A 20,833-nucleotide genomic window follows, 5' to 3' on the forward strand; every position below is an offset into this window, starting at 1 on the left:
AAGTCCCAACCACAAACTAAACCAGTCTGTTACAGAACAGAACTAGACTAAATGTTTTCCATCTCGGATTACTTTCTGCCCAATCCTCTAACCCCCGTAGAAGCACACTAGATTCAGATTCCCCGAAACACCCAGAGCGTGGATACAACAAGATGATTCATTGGGCCTAAGTGCCTAACATATATATATATAATAAGTTCTATAATACAATAGTACATAAAATCCACTATAATCTTCACCTAAAGAACTTTAATACATCTCAGAAGTCGGGAAGTAAAACATCTTAGAAGAAATCGAGAAGAAAAGCTTTGATGCGGTCAATATATGGAGGCTGGGTGGGTATTATATGACCAGATTCATGTCTAACGGTCACTGAGCAACTCTGCTTAAACAAATTAGCAAGATCAGTGCTGGCTTGGCATGCTATCTGTCTGTCTTTGCCCTGGCTGTTGCCAAATATATGAAGTGAAGGGCAGTCAATTGATCCAGGCTCGAGCTGTTCTAGATGTAAAGCAAAACCAGAACACAAAATTGCAAATCTGAAATCAATTTTACCATCCAATTTTCCTCGTTCCACAGAAAGTGAGGCCACCATTGCTGCTCCCTGTGAGAATCCTAAGACCCCATCAAAAGGGCCCATTTGAGTAAAAATATCGTTTAGGTAAGACAGTGATACTTCGAATCCATCAGTTTGCTGCTGGTACTGTAGAGGATCAAATGGTTCATCTGCCATTGCCCAATCTGCTCCTCTTAGACTGTTGCACTTAGCTGCAACTAACCATGCAAACTTCTTCTTGCAGTTTTCAAGTGGTGGGGGACTTGGTTGTAATCTCAACCCCACAGAACAATCAAGTGTTTCGGCTGGTCGTGGTTGGTATATGAACGGTAACTCATTGGGTGCATCTATGAAAACGAGCTCAACTATGTCTTTGAGTTTCTTAGCTAATGATGCAGTTCTTCCCTTAAAATTAGAGGCATTCTGTCGAAATCCATGCAAGCATAAGATTCTCAGCTTTCTTGATGGCATACCTGTGGATAATGTTAACCAAGAAGTAAGGATCCTGGCCCAAGAAACATGCCTTATACCAATCTATCAGTGAGGATATATGGCAGTGCACCAATATATGATGTGTATGAAAGCAAAATGTGTTAACAGTAAAAAACATACAGACCTTACCCGGTCTGCAAGCGACTTGAGATGAGATAGTGATACGCTCCTGCAAGGTGACAGGTGCAACCTCAACACCATCTGACACTTCTGACAGTGTTGATTCTGTTTGATATCTACTATTTTTATCCAAGTGCACAGGTCCATTTTTTATATTATCTTTTTGGCATAGCTCACAGACATATGTTGCACCAACTTTCTTCTGGTTCAAAATAACATTACATGGTAATAAACGTTAGTAGCAAAATATCCAAAACTGTAAGTAGAAAGGACTCAACCAAGATGGATCTGGGATTTTCTATATTTTAATGGTCAGCATAAAAGAGAATAAAACAGGTGTGTGTGTGGAGCCCATTTGTCACAGACACACACTAAAGCATGTACGGCATACATGGTCATGAGCTCGACCAGTACAAGCCTGATAAGCATCGGTGCTCGAGCATTCTCACAGATAGTCAAGGATGAAGGTTACCCCGTTTACCAACTGTTGAATCCTCGGGTAAGTCCGAGAGGAGACTAAACACACTTGTCTCATATCTTGAGACTGGATAGTCAATACTCCATTGGGACGAGGGATGTGATGATGACACACAACCAAGCAACATGGTATGTGCTAGGACATGGTATTTAGAAACCTCGCTACCCCAACGGACCCACGTAGTCAGGCTCCCACTGAGCAACGTCTCTAGACCCGTCCTAGAGTTGTCGAGAACCCATGGCGTACCCTTCAGTATCGTCATGAGCTGGCCCTGGTATCCCCACCAAGGACGTTCCTGGCAAATGGCCCATAGACCATGAAGAATGGGAACTCAATAAAATTTCCACTATAACCAAAAGGGCACATTGACCACATCTTTGATTAAAGTTGACTAGGTTGACTTTAGTCACTCGGTCGCACCAATGCTACAAGTAAAAAAGTCAAAGAGTGGGGGAACGGAGAAATTGGTAATAATGGGTGTAGATATAGAAGGTAGAAACACATGCTTCAGGGAGAGTGCTTAGGGAAGAGCTGAAATGCATAGAAGTATAAAACTCATTATAACAAGCCGGGTCCTTATTCGTGTGTGCCAAAATAAGGAATGGTAATGCACAGACCAACACTGTTTTGTCGTTACTAGTCATCCAACTTAAGCAGAGGCATTCATCCAGTATGTTTATCCATTCAATGACCATGAGTCAGAATATCGACTCCAAATAATCAGGCAAGATGGGCAGTGATTTCTACTAACTCAGTAGTTTGGTAAAGGAGATAGAAGGGTAATACCTGCTTTTCCCTCGACACACTCACACTAGCATATATAAAAAAGCCACTCCCTTTAAAATACTCCCTTAGAGCCACTCCATTGACAAAGTGAACCTCCACCATGAATTACGGACTAATTTTTCGTGCAGATGTATAATGTAGAAGGTCCTTCTATGTAACACAAAGTTAACAACCACAACAGAGTTTAACGAAAAGTAATCAGTCCAAACCTGACATGTATCACAGACCAGTACCAGCATTCTACAATACGTGCATCGGCAACGGGACGAATAATCGTCAAAGGGAGAACCACATAAGAGGCATGAACCAACAACATCTGGATTTGAGCTTCCAACAGAAACCCTACAGCCACGTGATAAAAAAATAATAACCACTTGATACATTGGATTCACACTAAGTAACATGGTCACTCATATTCTTTAAAAAAATCCGTGTCGAATGCAAACACATTGTGCATACGATAATTAAAATCATGTGCTAACAAATATGTGGACTTAATCTACTGGGTTTAGGTGTTTCTCTCAACCAACCACTTGTCCTACAAAAATCTAATCCTCTCAAATTAGCAAAAACATATCTAGCATTTTGCTTCCACTACACCTCTCAACCAACCATTTCTCGAATTCCGCCCTGTTAGACTATCGCCAACGGTCAACCAAATAGTTATATGTAGGGGAACTAATCTCCAGCTGTGAGGCAAATTGTGATCCTGGCAACCTCAAACTAGTTAAAACAGTATAATCACTCTCATATATACGGCAATTTTTAACATGATAGCAAAGTGTTCACACTCCATATTATATGGAGGGCAACACCACACTCCACATCATAAGGCATGTGACTCTCAACCTCCATATCATTTGTTGTGTGAACTCCAAAAACAAATCTACTAACTACTATTTTTCCAATTACTCTATTGCCCTTTCCACACCACTTCATTATTTTTTTGGTTTTGAAAAATATAAAACAAATATTTTTTCTTGAAAAATATAGAACAAACATATTTTTTCTTGTATTCATACCTTAGAATTACCATACTAAAATGTATATTGATTGACTTACAAATTTTCAAAACACATACAAATTTTTATTAACTAAAGGAAACAATTACATTGCATGTATTCGAAAATTTGTATGTGTTTTGATTGTTACATTCAGCATGCAGTTTAGTATGTGAACTTAAAGGTATGAATACAAAGTATATTATATATGTTTGTTTTGTATTTTTCAAAACCAAATAAAATCGGTTTATAATAAAGTGGTGTAAAAAGGGAATTCGAGTAATTGGAAAAATAGTGGTTAGATAGTTTTTGTTTGGAGTTCACACGCCATACGATGTGGAGATTGAGAGTCGCACACCACATGATGTGAAGTGTAGTGTTGCCCTCCATATGATATGACGGAGTGTAAACACTTTGCTATCTTGTTAAAACTTGTCGTATCTATGAGAGTTATTATACTGATTGGTTTTATTTGGTGGACCATTGGAGATAGTCTTATGTATAGAAAAACCATCATCCTCTTCCTTGACATCCAATTTCTTAATATATGCCAAAAGCTACTGCTTCTACCACCCGCCAAGAAAACATCCTCATTCCAAGGCTTGATTTAGCATTCAAGGGGTCAGGCTACCTTGACACTTTATTTTGACATCCAAAACCCAAAAGTGGACTTGCACATTGAACCAAAGGCTAATTTTTGATAGCGAAGATCTCATTACCATGGATAGTATCCCCACCAAAACTCGTCTTAATTAGATATGTCTAGACTTACCAAAAAGAGTGCTATAATTGTAGATTGTTGGATAAATATCGAACTTGAACTCAACTTTTGACAAGGTTAGGCATGTTCAAATGTACCGATTTTTTGTGGAGATGATCTACATTGAACAAGTTCCCAGAAAATCAGCCCTTACTTAATTGTGTAAGTTGACATTTTGTTTTGACACCTTATTTTGACATCCAAAACACAAAAATGGACTTGGACATTGAACTAAGGGCTGATTTTTTATAGAGAAAATCTCCCATGGATAGCATCTCCACCAGAACTCTTCTCAATTGAATATGTCTAGCCTTATCAAAAAGAGCGCTGAAATTGTAGACCGTTGGATAAATATATAACTTGAACACAACTTTTGACATAGTTAGGCGCATTCAAATGTGCTGATATTTTGTGGAGATGATCTCCATTGTATGGAGAACATATTCCCATAAAATTAGCTGTTATTTCATTGTGTACGTTGTGGATGTTAAAGTAAGATGTCAAGGTAGCCTGGCCCATTTTATAGAGAGATTATATATATCGGTTAGGCTATGATGACACCCCAGATTGGCACCCATACAAAAAAGTGCACCTTCTACAATGACTTAATGGCTAATTTTTTTGTGGAGATGACCCTCTTACTATGTTGATCATGTCTGCAAAATATCGATTCATTTTGATATCTCTAGCCTTGTCAAATTTATTTACAAAACTTAAAGAATATAAACCGTAAAAAAAATTGCATACTTCGGCACAACTTTTGACAAGGTTACACATATTGAAATGAGTTGAATATTTTGGAGATCATATCTACCAAAAATCAGCCATTAAATCATTGTGTTTGGTAGGGGTGTCAACGTAGCCTGACCGTGTGGGTATATATATATAATTGATCAGTAGCTTTCAAAATATAAAATTTCATTTTTTAAATTGATACTAGAGACAGAGAGACGCCCACTCTCAACTTCACTCGTTAAATGATAAACGGGTGATCAGAAGCTGAACTAGAATACTAGACACTACCAATTTCATCAAGGTCGGCCATCCCTCTTCCCACTCCGGACAGACCCAAAACTATCCAAACACGACAAGATAGGGCCGTCCTACCTATTAGGTTATCATGCTACGTTAGCTCCATATCAATTTTCTTTTCCTTTTTAATATATCAATAAAAGGAATGTATATTGATATAATCAGAGTTCCAATTATCACGAATCCGAAGTGAGTAGGAAGAAGCTGCCTACAACAGATCCCCTACACAAAACACCCAGGCCCGGACCAAAGAGGAAAGAACCGCAAAAAATGAACTGGAGAAAATATCAACAGAGATAATAACCTACAACAGTCTATAGACTGGAAACCCAAAAGAGACACAATAAAACAATCAACAAAGGCAGCCATAGTTCTACATCTCAACCCCAGCTCTGTGTTTCACCCAACAAGAGCACCTCTCTAGTCCAGCTCCTCATCTTCATCTCCAAAAGCATCATCTTCAGAGCAACTGAAGATGGGATGATCTCATCTTCATCGTCCTCAGAGTCATCCTTGGTCCCACCTTTCTCATTCTCACTTCCACTTTCAATACCTTCCATGCTTCCACCACCCTCCTAATTCTCATTCTTACTAGTATTAATTCATCACCAGTCTCCAAAACGGTGAGCTCCGTATCATACATATTAAGGCGTGCTTGGGCTTTTTCTATTTTTTGGGCATTGGCGGTTTGGGAATGAGGGAAGTATTTCACAGGCTGATTTTAGGACGGACAGAAATTTTATAGATTATTTTTCCAGTAACAAATAAATATTTAAAAATCTAAGCTACCATGAGCTATCTTCTTTCAGCCTTTTCAATCAACAGATGGATGTTCAATATAATTTTCTGTAAAAGGAAGCAATAACTAATCTCGGTGCTCCTCGACAATTTGGGGGAAGTCAGCAAAATTTAAGAGCAACTGCTTTCTGAAAATATGAACACTTACATAGCATATTTATATCCACATAAAGGCAACATGAAATACAGAATACGCAGAATCAAGACAGCCTAAGGTGAACTTAGAACAACTATACCTGTGATCAAATACAAAATTCTTTCCTTTGAAAAAACCACCATCTGGAAACTGTTCCATGTACCTCTGTATTCCACCAAATAACTGCAAAAGAACCCATCTGATTAAACTAGCTACATCTGAACTTTGTTATAGCTAAATGTCAAAGAAAACGATGGCAACAATGCTTCCAAAAAAACATTGTGATCACAAATAGTTTTTTAATCAAATATAGCAAATTCAGAAACTAGGGTGGCAAGTCCATGTTAATTTATAATATAACGTATCTTCTACCGAAAGCCCAAGTTAAAAAGAAAAGAGAGGAAAAAGAATTAACTTGAAAAGGCTCCAAGCCTCCAATAATGTATCAAATGTATATTTCCTTTCCTGCATGCTATGACAACACCAACTTACCCCCGATAAACTTAGGTTGGGTGGTGTGAAGAACGATGTGTTTTCACACAGTATATTGGCAATTTAGCATCAAACATGATTGTCTACCAGGGAAGTAAATATGTACCACTTTTTGACATTACCTGGTATACATTCTCAAAGCCAGCACCTTTTGACCTAATATATGCCGACGCCATCTCGCACCTTATTCCTCCAGTACAGTACCTACAGCATATAAGGACAGAAAAATGGATGTCGGAATGAAGCATATACAGAAAAAAGATATCCAGTAGATTAATCTAATTTTTAAAAACATCATTATGCCTTTTGTCAATCACTAAAGTCAAAGACATGAGGTATCTACCGATTATCTTTAAAGAAAACAAAAAAGAAGAAGGATACATGATGCTATCTTGGCCATATACTCAGTGATTTCGTTTTTCATTCTTTTTAGTATGTAAAAGTAAGCAGCAAAAAAGGAGAACGGTCACATTAGTGAGAGCTACACAATTAACTTGAAAGCTCCCTAAACCCAGACCATACAAGAACAAACAAAACCCAAAAAGGAAAACAACCCAAACTACACAAATATAGGCCTACAATAAGGTCATGCAACCAGAGACAGGCCCCTGTTGCACCAAACAGAATCCAAACAAAGACAGACACAAGAAAGAACAAACAGGAACAGAAATTCAAACTTAAAACCTAAAGGTTAAATCAGTAACACCACCCAGCTGCCACTAGCAGCCACGCCAGACACCTTTATACCATCTTCCACCACCTAAATCTCTGTCATTTTCATCCCCATATTCCTCATAGAAGCTGAATGTAGGCGATCATCCTCTTAATTTTCAACCTCTAATGTGAAAAATCAACGGAATTCCTATTTATATTCAATGATGGCATGCCTCTCCCTACATTTCCTTTATAATTCCATTGATGTGTTCAGGGAACTTTTTCCTGCTCTTGATGAGTCTATGACCTGCACCAAAGCACATCTGACAGCCGCTCCTATAGTCCTATTTTCTGAGCACGCCAAAACCATTTGCTTTTCCAACCTCTATTCAGGTGGTTTTACCCCCCCATACACTCGTTCATCCCACAGTCACTTTTCGTTGAAAAGGTTTCCAAAAATCTTTCGAAAACGTTCATACTAAAATCACTTTTTGTCTACTTCATATTTGACTAACAAATTACCAAAGGGTTTATTAGTGAAAACCCCCCATTTTATGACATGCTTTTGTGTTTACCCCCCAAATTTTGAATCATCACAAAAGTCCCCCCACTCCGTCCTGGCACCGTTCAGAAATCATCCATATTTGCTCTATTGGCTAAAATACCCTCGAGAGTAAACACAAACTAAAAGAAATCGGCCCAAGCCCAACTAACTAAATTAAACAACGATCGGGTGTATAGGATCACCATCATCCTCATCTTCTTTCTCATCCACCAAACCAGCAAACCCTAAGCACTAACCCACCGATTTAATATATTAAACCTCATAACCGCCCCCGGCCGAATAACAACCGGCCCATCGACATTCGCAACCCAATCAACAGCCATCACATCCTCACAAATAGGATTCACAATCCCTTTAACAACTCCCATATGTTCAGGGTGGTCAGAATAATTAAACAACTCTTGTTTACTTGCATACCTGCCATGTAACATGTGAGTGAAGTCATAAGAATATGAACGGTTTTTATAAATGGGCCCAGCTGATGATAAGTGGAGTACATGGTCAAATGAGTTCAAACTGTTTAAGGAATTGATCATGGTAGTTATTTTGGTTTGGTCAGTGTTGGGTTTGACTTTGAACAAGACTATGTGTTCTATATGACTCATTTTGATTGTTTGTGAAGATGAAGAAGAGAAGGAGAGGGGTGGAGGAGTTTGAAGAGGACCTTTTACTTTGCTGACAAGTGTGGGAACAAAACCCCTAAACAGTTAGACTAGGTACAATTAAGCTTACCCAGCCACCTCGATCTCTCACCTCTTGCTTAGGATGTCCATGATCAGTAGCAAGAACTACTTGTAGTCAACAATTCAACAATTTTTCTTATCTCTGTCCTATTCTACTATACTTTCACCATTCCAATCATTTTAATTGAGTACTTTTTTGATGACCTACGCTTTGGAATCACTATTGGAAAACCGAAAGTGATTGTCGGGTGTGCTTGGTTTTGGGTTTTAATTGGGGAAGATGATGAGTCGACTCAATTATCGGAATTTTGATGTTAAAAGATTTTGAAATTTCATTTGGGATATGATCATTTGGTGACATACATTTGTGTACCCCCAAGGGCATTTTAGCCAATAGAGTAAATATGGATGATTTCTGAACGGGGCCAGAACGGAGTGGGGGGACTTTTGTGATGATTCAAAATTTGGGGGGTAAACACAAAAGCATGTCATAAAATGGGGGGTTTTCACTAATAAACCCATTACCAAAAGATGGACTGGCGGGAAAATGTTTTTTTTTGCTGGGTAACTGGCGGGAAAATGTGCTAGTTAGCGAAAGGAAACAAGAAAACTTACGAACACAATTAGACAAGTTGGTCATAGTATTAGCTGCTGGCTAACTCTAGGTGTTGATGTAATTCAGGTTAATTATATCACTATACTAACACTATACTAATTTCTAATTGCATGGTTTCTTTTGTGATTCCCTTCTCAATTTTGTGGATTTCAAGTCTGGTTGTCACACACAACAACCGTAATTGCTCACAAACAATAGTTCGTGATTTTTTGGCATCACGTTCATATCCTATATGCACGCAAGTGCATCAATTTATAAATTAACTTCTCAACGAAGCTTTACAGAAATTGCTAGAAGGAAAAGACAAGGAGACCTTGCTTCACTTACAAACTACTGAAATTCTGGAAATTCTGGTGCAAGTTGAAGTATTGCAGTTAACTTCCGTATCACAGGCTTCTTTTCTGCTGTACTTAGCTTGTGAAATATGCGTTTCACTTACTTTTCTTTTAGAGTCAGTGTGTTGGTATATCTTCTTAATAGTTTCAAATTAAGTTAGCAATTGAGTTTTGGAGTAATATTTTTTTTTTGTTTTTGAAGAGGTAAACAATCAATATATATATAAATAATATAAAAGCGATAATTACAATGTCGGGTGAGATATCCTACTAAGAAACAAAAACAACAGCAATGAAAAGCAAAAATACAATAGTGATTAAACATCTCAGATGATATCCTCCCAAGAAAATGCAAAAGACCCGAATGGTATCTCCTTGAACTCCTTCCACCGCTTACACCAACGGAAAAGCAGTCCTGTGATGTGAAGAATCAAATGTGCAACATCAAGGCTTCTATCCTCGAAATGTCTCCGGTTTGGTGTAATACTAGCCATGTATAACATGTTTGGTCGTTCCAAATCTCAAATTGGGTATCTCAATCCAGTTCATATACATTTGCCCCAATCTCCCAACAATTATAATCCTTTCAGTTAAATATTTGGCCAGTGCCATTCATCAATCGACATACATTTTCCAACCATCCTAATGAAACCCTCCCAGCCCAATGATGTGTAAGGTGCTCTATGTCTATTGTGTCTAGATTGCAAAACCAACTGCCTACTCTAGCAACCAAACTCACCACTTTCTGCGAATCAAAATTTTGAGATTAAAGTTCCTACCTACATAGCCACTTTAACCAGTCCACAAAAGGATTCTTGATTCCATATCCCATGAGTTGGTCAAAGTTACATTATTTCAAGGGTCACTACACAAAGGTCCTTTTTACATGAAGCTATATGCATTAATCTCTAGAAAAAGGTCAGCGGAACTATAATCTTTCATGAAGTTTTGTTGAGGCGGTTGAGCTTCATATGATAATTTGCTTTGGACCTTCATATGATAACTTGCTTTGCTTTCACACAGTTAATCGCCTTCAGAAGCAAATCAAACACCATTTCAAACAGAATCATTCCTAATGATATCATTTCTATCTTACACATGATCAACATCCTCGTACATATCCCCATCCCAACCATGTCCTCATGGTCTTCCTCTTGCTCTTTTACGACCTCAACCTGTATATTTTTCCCATAGTCGATGCTGCAATCAATCTCACTTCGCTTTCCCATAGTTGATTGACCTATTAATCCAAATCATTTCTACTCTTACACGTCATCCAAATCCTCACCCAGGGAACGTTAATGATAGGAAAATGTTATGTCTTGATTGTCAATGCCAACAATAAAATAAAAATCCGTCAAATCTGAAGCCTTCATTACATGTATCACTAACATGTAGACGCCCCAAAAGCTCACGAATACTCAAGGATCAAATCTGACGCAAAACACAATTTTTTTTTTTTTTTTTTTTATCGGTAAAATTAGGACATATATTGATAAATGAAAAACAATTACAAAAAGGATGAGATGTCCAAACTACAAATAACAAAATACAAAAACTTAAAAACAAAAAAGATCATTACCTAGGTTCCACACCTCGAAACCTACTACAAAGAAAGAAAAGCATCGGAATCAGAACATGAATGACTCTCATCTACACACAAAGTACTCAAAAGGAATGTCTTTGGTCTCCTCATGCGCCTTAGACCAGAAAAAAAGAAGGCCATTAATGACCATAATGACCTCTTCCAAAGATGCCTCAACTCCCTCAAAGTGTCTCTTGTTTCGCTCCAACCATAGTCTCCACAAAGATGGCAAAGGAACCATACTCCAGATTCTCCTCCCCTTCACAAAACATAATTTTCCTTCAAAACATGCAAAGGCCAGAAACAGAAACCACTTAACATGATCTAATGAAAACACTCACGATTCTAAGAATGACTCGTGTGTCTAGTATACAAGAATGTTTCCTGCTCTGAACCCACCGATAGAATTAAGCAAGGGACCGGATCATTAAAGAGAACATTTCTGTGGGAAAACTGATTACATACTTCTTTAGATGCACAAACATTCTTCAACACATTGGATATTTCTTCCATAAGTGGCAAAGAGAACTATATCTTATACAACTAGGTCCAGAAAAGAGCTGTTTTAACTTTTAACAGCATACAACCATAGATTATGAACATCATGACAATTGAAACAGATCGCACTGAATACAGGTTCAGGAAATAATGAAAATAGCTAGAAATTTGAGATTAGAAACAGGAAAAGTGGAAGAAAGAGAGCGGAGGGGAGGGGAGTGTCACGACTATTGTCTGGTAGACAACTTTTAGTAATCTACTTTTATAATAACAACTCCGAGTAATTACCACTATTTTAAAATGATTGCAAAAGTCATATTTAAACCTTGTATTGAAATTGCATTCAACAAGTAGCACTTACATGAGAACTTTGGTTCCTTGCAGCCGTTCAGAGTGACAATCTATCCAAGTAGAAAGATCACTATACTGTCTAATTTTTGGATCCAAAGTCTCCACATTGGGGGTTTGAAACTTTCCGATTCTCGTCTCATACACATTCCTTGCATCCAACAGAAGAACCCTACTACGATTAGTGGGAACATCATTCTCCACAGATCCTGCATTAGAGTTTTTCGAAGATTGTCAAAAAAGGTGTAGCATAGACGAGCCAATCCGAATCTATGGAAGAAAATTCAGTATAAAATATCGCTTACCAGCACTCTGGAGAATAGTATTGAACTCAGCTGCCGAGAGATGTTTCCCAGCATTTGAAAGAAGTGGCGACTTTACCAGAGGACAGGAACTAAAAGTAACTAATTCCTGTAGGAAATGAAACTTCTAATCAGATATGTACATCAAAACTCAGTGTTACAGGCAATACCTTGACAAGTCGAATGGAAAGAGAATTGAATCCACATTCTTTGACAATGTTGTCATTTGACTGGAAATCTTGGCAAGAAGCAAGCTTGAAGTCAGTTCCATCAAATAAGTTAATCAACTTAACAGCAGCAATGTGTTCCTCCAAACAAGATAACTTCCCACCAACCTGATAATAAATAAATTATTATTATTATTATTATTATTATTATTAAAAGTATTAGGAGGGGCAGAATCTTATTACAGTGACGTTGACACCATGGGGAGCGAGACGAACACGTCCCAGAAGGCGAAGAGATTGGCAGTTGGAATTGTAGAAGTTGTGGAGGGCATTTAAGTCTGGGACGTTTGCGTACTTGTAGTAAAGGAGAACTCCGTTTACGTCTTTTTCTTCCGCCATAGAGTCAGAGAAAGGAAGAAAGTCAAAATATAATCCAAATAGGGTTACGGCGTATGCTAGAATTAGTATTAGAAGACCCGTCCATACGGACCGGGACCGGCTATTTTAAAATTTTGCTCTTCAATCATCGAATGGTAACCTTACACTCCGAATATCAAAAAATTCTTTCTAATGCTAAGTCCAATGGTTGGTTTGGTGCGGCACAGTATATACCGTTAGTGGGATAAATATCGTTATTTGTTGTCCGCCGAAATATCGATCTTTGTTATCCGCCATCAGCAGTGGCGGGAAAGAGAAAAAAAACAAGTTTTTGTATACGCCACTCCCACAAGCGTGTAGATAATTATCTCCCCATTTTACCTTTCTCGGTCTCTCTCATCAAAAAGAAAAAAACACCGAAAAGAAAAATTAAATAAATTACTCACTCTCACTATTCAACGCGACTTTGGTGCGAGAAAAATAGAAATCTAGAATTGGCGCGAATTTTGGATCTCTCATCGCCACTTCCCACAAATAGGTATGATTTTGATGAACTTTTTTTTTTTTTTTTTTAGTGAGTTTTGAGCTGAAATGAAGTACCTATTAAATAAAAACAAATTTTAGTTTACTTTCTTGAAATAAGTAGCATAACTTTTGTGCAGTATGTAGGAGCTTATGGTTATGGTATATACTATTTTACATTAAGAAGAAATGGAGTTGACTTACCTTATAAAAAGTTAATGGAGTTTGAACAGATGGATAGTTTAGTTGCATGTGAAGATTCTTGTGAGAAAAAATGTAGTTGTTGGGGTTCAGTGTTTAATAATGTAACTGGGTATTGTTATAAGATTGATTACCCAATTCAATCTTTAGTTAGTGTTGGTGATGAGAATAAGATTGGGTATTTTAAAGTGAGAACAGTTGTTGAGAAGAAAAGGCATGTTGGTTATGTTATTGGAATTGGGATTTTGTCTCTAAACTGATCAGAGACAAAATACACCTAATAGACGTAGTACCGTCTATGTTCTGCAATACTTTCTTGACTTTTCTTTTGCAGCCTTCACAATGAATGGAAACTTTCAAGGTCCATTTTTTGAAATAACATGAAAACAGATTAGAAACAGCAAACAAGTAAAGATTGATAACATGATGAATAAAGAAATCTCTTTACACTGTTGTAAATGTGAATAAAGAAATCCCTTTGTTTTGATTTATAGTTATTTTCGTGATTGAACGACAATTGTTTGTTCAATTTCCTCCAAAGCATGTGTTTTTTTTTTAACCTGGCGAAAATTGTGGGAGTTTTCGTCGTCGGAGTTCTTGGATGAGGATAGCAAGCAGATCGCAGCACTTCTTAGTGATCTTCCTGTTCAACATCTGTTCTGATTAGGATGCATTGCCACTCTATGTGATTATTTCTTGTATTTAAATTGCAAAGTTTTATGTACTTGACAGTGAAATATTTTTTGTTAATTCTAATTGTAGTTCTCAGTTATATTTGGAATTTGAGTTGCTGAAGTTCCATGGTTTATTCAATCATTTCTCAGGGAGTACTATGCATTGGTTTTCTTAAACGTGCTCGGCAACACAAAGAAATCTCAAGGGAACAAGCAGCGAAAGATCTAGAGGTAAGATAGAGTATAAGCTATAGAGCCTTGCATCTGGTGGTACACCTAAACTGTGCAGTCACTTTTTGGTTTTCCATATATTTGTCTTTGGCCTTTCCAAAATAATCCTAGGTGATCATGGTTTTTACCTGTAACTTTAAATAATGAGGTATTTTTTAAGTATTTTTGCTATTTTCTCCAACTACTATATGTTTAAAAGTCTGTTTTCCCAAAACTATTTGTTTTTTGCTATGTTATATTGGGCACGCCATAAGTTTTTGTGGGACAATTTAGTACTAATAACTTCCCAGCAAGCTAGTTCTTCAAGCACTTTGACTTGGATTCTCAATACATATTACCCAAAGAAATCCAAGAGCGAGCTGCTCCTTCATTCGAAGTCAAGGTTAGAAACACATTGTCTAAGTCTTAGCAATACGTCCACTTGATTTGGTAAATGATGTGTTAGTATCCTTTTGAAGGATAATTGAAGTTTTTCTAGGTTAAGGAGACTACGATTGTGTGTTGATATTAGGAGTGTAAAAAAAAACCATTGACCCATCATCCGATAGGGTACCCGGTCTTCACTCGCCACCCAAACCCGCACCGACCTAAAAATAGACCCACCCCGCTCCGCCACCGTTTTTGTACGGTCGGGCTATGGGTGTAGGTTCTATGCTCAAACCCGACCCGTCAAACCGCTCGACCCGTACCGTGTCAAAAGTCGTTGACCCAACCCCGTTGACCCGCAAAATTTCAAGACTCTAACTCTAATATTTTTGTATTTTGTTTATAATTTCTTTTAACTTTTGTAGGAATTTGATAGATATGAATACAAACTTATGAGTTCAACATCAATTTCACATATTCAAGTTTGAACATTGGGAAAATATCATAAGTTCAAATTCAACTTTCGAATTTTGGAGAAGATAAATCATTCATCCTTGTATTAATTTCGAAATCTTTTAGTTTATATTTTATTGTTTTGTACCATAGATCCTTGCTCCCATCTTCATTTTATCATACTATGAAAAATAATCAATTTACAAATGGTAAATCACGATAAATAAGTTTCAAATTTACAGATATGGTTTTGGGTTCAAATTCAAGTTTTTTTATTTTTGTTTATTTTTTTATTGATTAATTCCATTTTTTTTCTATGTTGTGAATTGGAAATATATTACTTGCAGAATTAGAAAGTTTTTTTTTGAGTGAAATTGGGTTAAAATGATAATTTCCACCCGACCCAGATGACCCGCCCTGTAAGCTGACCCAATGGGCCGGGTGATGGTACTAAGACATGACACTTCAACCCGCCCCACCCCGCCCCGTCGGGGACCAATAGATTTGTATCCCCTAGATCCGCCCCGCCCTGCCCCATCACTATTTGACCCGCCCCGGCCCGCCCCGTATTACACCCTTAGTTGATATACGTAGAATACTATATTGTGGTCTAGTTTTGTGTCATACCTTCAGTAGAAAGAAAATGCGACACTTAATTTTATTTGTCGTAATGCCATATCATCTAGTTTTGTGCCATATCATAACTCGCACTTAATTTTATTTGTCGTAATGCAAGACCAATTTATTTAGTTTCATATTATAAATTATATTGATTTTGGTGTTAATTTATTTCTCACCAGTTACAATGTCCGGCATTTTACGCAAATTCAGAGGTAAGGGTACAAAGTCGAAAAAGTCAGGGACATCAAATGCCCAAAATCCAGAAGATGTACGTGTAGGGACTTCTTATTTTGAGTTTGATTCTAGTTCTTATCACCGTGTTGTTGTAGAGGAAAGTACACACATATCATTTACTCTTCGTGAAGGTGGTGGAACGAAGGAAAAAGTCGGTAAGAAAGGGACTTTAGCCCCTGTTATGGAATGGTTGAGCCAAGTGAACTTTGGAGAATTTCAATTGATGCTTCAGAATATTGGTTTTGACGTCTTTGCTCAAATTGACATTGAAAAGTCCGATAGACAGTTAGTTGAAGCAATTGTAGAGAGATGGTGGGACTCTACCCACACATTTCATTTTCCATGTGGCGAGATAGGCTTTACGCCACTTGATTTCTCAATGCTTATGGGGTTGCGTGTTGGAGAAGGAAAGATTGTAGCTTTTGATTTAAAATATGAGTTATTTGATGAAGCTGCCAAATATTTACCTTTTTTAATAGAGGATGAGATTTATAGTGGTAGCATCAAACTAAGTCATTTAGAGATGTATACAACTTATGCAGTGCAAGATGATGTTAATGAAAGAGAAATAGGGTTTCGTGCTTTCATGTTGTATGTTATTGGAAATGTATTGTTAGCAAATTCCCACAGCAAGGTTCGTTTGGGATATCTAGCTAGTCTTATTCAGATAGATGAGATCGGTAGTTATGACTGGGGAGGAACTGCATATACGCATCTGATCGGGTCTTTGGACTTGGGTATATCATTTTGGCATTGTCAATGGTAGTAAAGCTATGGTGGGGATGTGGCAAGTCATTGATGTAATTAAAGTTAATTATTTTTTAAATGGATTTGATTAGTTAGTTATGTGCTTATATATTTGTTTTTGTTCAGTACTGGTATTATTCCTATTTTCGAAATGGCATGCACGTTCGGATACTTGAAGAGCCCGACCAATTTCTGCTATAAATAGTGGGGTCCAACTTACCGTCATAAGGTTGCGGGTGAAGCCCATTGTAATCTAAGTCTAGTGCGACAGCAAGTAGAGTCTCGTACTCTGAGTTCTATTGTATGGCTACCATGGGTAGATTTCACATGCATACGCATAAATCATCCATATGTTCGGAAAGTATTAGAGTTGACTAGTCGGTGATGCATCTTGTTTGGACCGTGTTTAAATATTTGGTATTTAGGAGAGCGTTGTCGTCGCCAAGTCACTGGCGTTCCTTCAGTTCCTTGTGATCCCCCTTCGCATATGAATCTTAACGGATGCCAGGCTGATGTATTGCTCCAATGGTACAACAATGGCGGCATTTCTGTTGATGCCTTGATTAGACAGGTTAGTGAGCAGCAATACACTGACTATTGGGCTCGTGTCTCTGTGGGGATGCTTCTACCCCCAACTTATAGAGGTGTGAATGTGGACTTTGTTGGTGCATCTGGTCTTAAGGAGGATGTAGGTATCTCACGTACCGATGGGGGGCAACCCTTAATCGCTCATCATATCCCCCATTGTCACAAGTTGAGGCAGTTGTTACTCCTGAAGCAAATTGGGTTATCCCTATTACTTGTCGTAATGGTGAAATCTTTAATTTACGTGTTCCACCAATTGACAAAGATTTGGTGCCACATCTCTCTATTGATGCCAACTTGACACCAGTAAGTAAATTAAATAGTTTATTTTATTTTATTTTTTGTATCAATGTTTAATTTATTTAATTATGGTATCAATTTAGGCACAGTTGAAGACGATGTTAGAGGACTATATGCATGCCACGGCTTCTATGGCTAGTCTTATTGGCAAAATGAATAGTGGGTTGCACCCTAATAAGGATGATATATTGGAATACGCTCGTCAAGAATTGAATAGTCATGACATTTCATATTTTGAATACTCTGAAGTAGTTGCGACTCAGATGACCCCCCCACAAGTTCAAACTCGGCCATCTATCTCAAGGGAGGATGTATATGTCCCTCATTTTGCGGGTGAATCAACTGATCCATCTATGCGTTATTCGAGCTCACAAGGAGAAAGAAGTAGTAGTTATGGTTTCTATTAGTATTTACTCGAGCTCACAGGGAGAAGAAAGTAGCAGGTATGCGTTACTCGAACTCAAAGCTACATCCAATTTATCTCTCAAAGTTGCATATAATTTATCTTAGTGAAAGTTTGTTATTGAACATTTAGTTACTGCATTCTTCAATATGCATTACTTACTATTAATTTGTTTCCTGGAAATTTTATATTTTATTTTATAAGCAATAAGAACTATTTCATGGATGTAAACTTTCATAGTGCCTGCAATAGTTGCTCCTGACCTTGTACGGTTGTATTAGTTAACTTGTACTATCATATATGTTGTATTGAACTGGTTATGTCATTGTCTTTCAGATGAAAGTAACACAGAAAGGATGAGTTCCCTTCTTAAGCCTATTTTTACATTTTAATGTTGATGTTGGATCGCATCCTTACATGAAAGTCATTCATAGTACTTGAAGTTCCATTTATGAAAAATTCAGAGCTCATATGCTAAATTTCTTTCATTCCTTACTTTTGTATGACACCTGATATTTTTCAATAGAACTGGAAATGCTCTGACATGCCCATTTTACTGGTTAAAGTTTCCTAGATTGGGCACTCAATAGCTAGCCACTGAGGGCCTAATGAATTTGCCTCAAGGAAGTTCAGAAGACAGAAATGCAGGTTCACTTGTTGTATACTTGTATCTGAAGAGTTTGTGCTTTCCGTTTTAATGTATGTTGGTTATGTCATATACTTGCACTCAACTTTGTTAAGAATGGCCCTGAGACATTGTCTTTAAAAGCTTCATAAGTTGACATCTGTTCCTTCATTCACTCTCAAAACTATGTGGTGGAATTCTATCCAACGACAATCTAAATTATGCCTTTTAAAAAGACTACAGTAAATAAGTGTATTGTAACTTCTGGGAATGGATGTTCATTGAAAATAAAATAAAAAAAGTGTACTGTAACTTCATTGTGTTACCATATTCTTATAGCTCATACCTCCATTTTGTGTTCACACTGATTGGACCATGAGATGTAAATTGACAGTTTTTATTTCCAATCAGAATAGGCTGATTTTTTTTAGAACTTGATCAAACGGTATTATGAAGGCCTTGTGTGGCCAATACTTTCGAATCTGATGTGTTTCGGGACACCACAAGATGAGTCATGAGTATCTTGGAAGTTATCGATTTTTAATCAGTGAATTAGCCTTCCTTGCGTCGTGTAGATTGTAAGCAAGAGTCATCCCATCGATTCATTTTTCTCTATGGGAGAAAGTTTGGTTTTAACTGACAAAAAAAGAAGAAAGTTTTGCTATTGCAGTATCGAGAAAAAATTAGCTAGGCGCAGTGAGTTGTTGGAAGTTGGAATTCCGAGCAATTTTAAGACTTCTTCGCTAAAAGCGGGTGCTAAAACCTTATTGCTACTTACTGGTCATTTTAATTATGTTACTGAAAGTTATTTGGATATCTCTTTTGCCCATTTTGTCAGCGCATCTATTTAGTGTGTGTTTCAACCCAGACATCCAGTGTATTATCATTGTGGAGTATTTCTAATATCTCGAGACCGAAATTTGATAATAATGAGATGACGTATTGTTGCTACTAAATACTACCATTCCCATAAATGCACGAGTAAACGTACACTAGAAACATATAAGAAATGCACGACATAAAAACATCTTAATTCTGATCACGCCATTCCCATAAATGGTTAATCAGACGCTGCTCTAATTCCACATGCTCGTGCCTATTATGCACATATGCCACGCGTTGCAAGACTCTGCGAAATTCAGCTGAATTGGGGTTTCGGTCGGGAACAATTTATGCTATATTAGGATTTTCAAAGTAATCATGGTTAATAATAGGCTCAGAGTCTCCATAAATGTAAGGGTTCAAATAGTTATGTCATTCTTCCTCAACAATCATGTTATGCAAAATAATGCACGCCGACATAACATCATGGAGCACATCTTTGTCCCACAAGCGAGCTTTGCCTCTAACAATTGCAAAACGAGATTGAAGAACCCCAAATGCTCATTCAACATCTTTTCTATAAGATTCTTGCATCAGCGTAAAAAATTTATCTCTTCTTGATTTAGGATTCCTTTTCGCCTTCACTAGTGTAGACAACTGAGGATATATACCGTCAGCCAAGTAATAACCGACAGTATAGTCCTTACCCATGAGAGAATAGTTTGTCGGAGGGGTTAAACCTAATGTTAGTTTGTGAAAAAGATTAGAGCACCACAAAACATTAACATCATTATTAGTACCTGGTAAACCAAAGTAAGCATGCCATATCCACATGTCGAAAGAAGCAACTGCCTCGAGTACAAGAGTTGCTGATCCATGTCGTCCAGTATACTGTCCTGCCCATTCCATTGGACATGCTTGCCACGTCCAATGCATACAGTCTAGACTGCCAAGCATGCCAGGAAAACCTCTTAACTCAGCAACACGGAGCAATCTGGCAATGTCTTCTTCATTTGGAGATCTCAGATATTGTGCACCAAATCTCTCCACCACATGTTTGCAAAACATTTTAACAAAGGAGAGTGTTGTTGATCAGGTAATATTTAAAAATATCGATCCATTGAATCAGCTGGGCTTTTGTTTGCTAGCATTTGCAACGCACACATTATTTTGCCATGTGATGACAAACCGGGTTTATTGGCTGCATCATATTTCTTCATCCGGAAATCACTATGTTCCTTAAGAGCACTCCTAATCCTCAAGAATA

At 37.5% G+C, this 20,833-nt stretch overlaps 2 protein-coding genes and 1 long non-coding RNA gene across 9 annotated transcripts; 1 reads left to right on the forward strand and 2 right to left on the reverse strand.

The window, feature by feature from the left end:
* Positions 1-139: 139 nt before the first annotated feature.
* On the reverse strand, positions 140-12,980 carry LOC147516280 (rhodanese-like domain protein). Of its 5 annotated transcripts, none has more exons than XM_086588944.1 (9): positions 12,648-12,980; positions 12,408-12,572; positions 12,241-12,364; positions 11,949-12,144; positions 6,774-6,855; positions 6,260-6,342; positions 2,642-2,774; positions 1,178-1,367; positions 140-1,029 (listed from the first exon to the last, which is right to left on the reverse strand). In XM_086588944.1, exons 1-9 carry the CDS (start codon positions 12,801-12,803, stop codon positions 284-286), a joined length of 1,875 nt encoding a protein of 624 aa, XP_086445070.1. In that variant the 5' UTR covers positions 12,804-12,980; the 3' UTR covers positions 140-283. The 5 variants fall into 5 exon arrangements, with proteins under 5 accessions (XP_086445070.1, XP_086445071.1, XP_086445073.1 ...); XM_086588945.1 differs by having other exon boundaries at positions 1,178-1,370; positions 12,241-12,346; positions 12,648-12,974; XM_086588947.1 differs by having other exon boundaries at positions 1,173-1,370; positions 12,648-12,958.
* Positions 12,981-13,169: 189 nt separating this feature from the next.
* LOC147516281 (uncharacterized) lies at positions 13,170-18,968 on the forward strand. 3 transcript variants are annotated; one of them, XR_015211003.1, is made up of 4 exons: positions 13,170-13,320; positions 14,330-14,410; positions 17,800-18,159; positions 18,686-18,968. It is a non-coding gene; the product is annotated as an uncharacterized LOC147516281 (long non-coding RNA). The 3 variants fall into 3 exon arrangements; XR_015211002.1 differs by having other exon boundaries at positions 17,800-18,968; XR_015211001.1 differs by lacking the exons at positions 17,800-18,159; positions 18,686-18,968 and adding an exon at positions 16,030-16,956.
* A 1,159-nt stretch (positions 18,969-20,127) lies between these two features.
* LOC147516282 (uncharacterized) lies at positions 20,128-20,634 on the reverse strand. The gene has a single exon (XM_086593205.1). It carries the CDS (start codon positions 20,632-20,634, stop codon positions 20,128-20,130), a length of 507 nt encoding a protein of 168 aa, XP_086449331.1.
* Between the last annotated feature and the right edge of the window lie 199 nt (positions 20,635-20,833).

Source organism: Coptis chinensis, chromosome 2, assembly GCF_015680905.1.
Source record: "Coptis chinensis isolate HL-2020 chromosome 2, ASM1568090v1, whole genome shotgun sequence".
NCBI classification, from domain to species: domain Eukaryota; kingdom Viridiplantae; phylum Streptophyta; class Magnoliopsida; order Ranunculales; family Ranunculaceae; genus Coptis; species Coptis chinensis.

Coding starts and splice junctions, on each gene's coding strand:
- LOC147516280 (XM_086588943.1), bottom strand. CDS start 12,803: ATGGCGGAAGAAAAAGACGTAAACGGAGTTCTCCTTTACTACAAGTAC. Junction 6,343..6,773: donor GCTTTGAGAATGTATACCAG/GTAATGTCAAAA, acceptor GTTCTTTTGCAG/TTATTTGGTGGAATACAGAG. Junction 1,030..1,177: donor TCAAGTCGCTTGCAGACCGG/GTAAGGTCTGTA, acceptor CATTATCCACAG/GTATGCCATCAAGAAAGCTG.
- LOC147516282 (XM_086593205.1), bottom strand. CDS start 20,634: ATGTTTTGCAAACATGTGGTGGAGAGATTTGGTGCACAATATCTGAGA.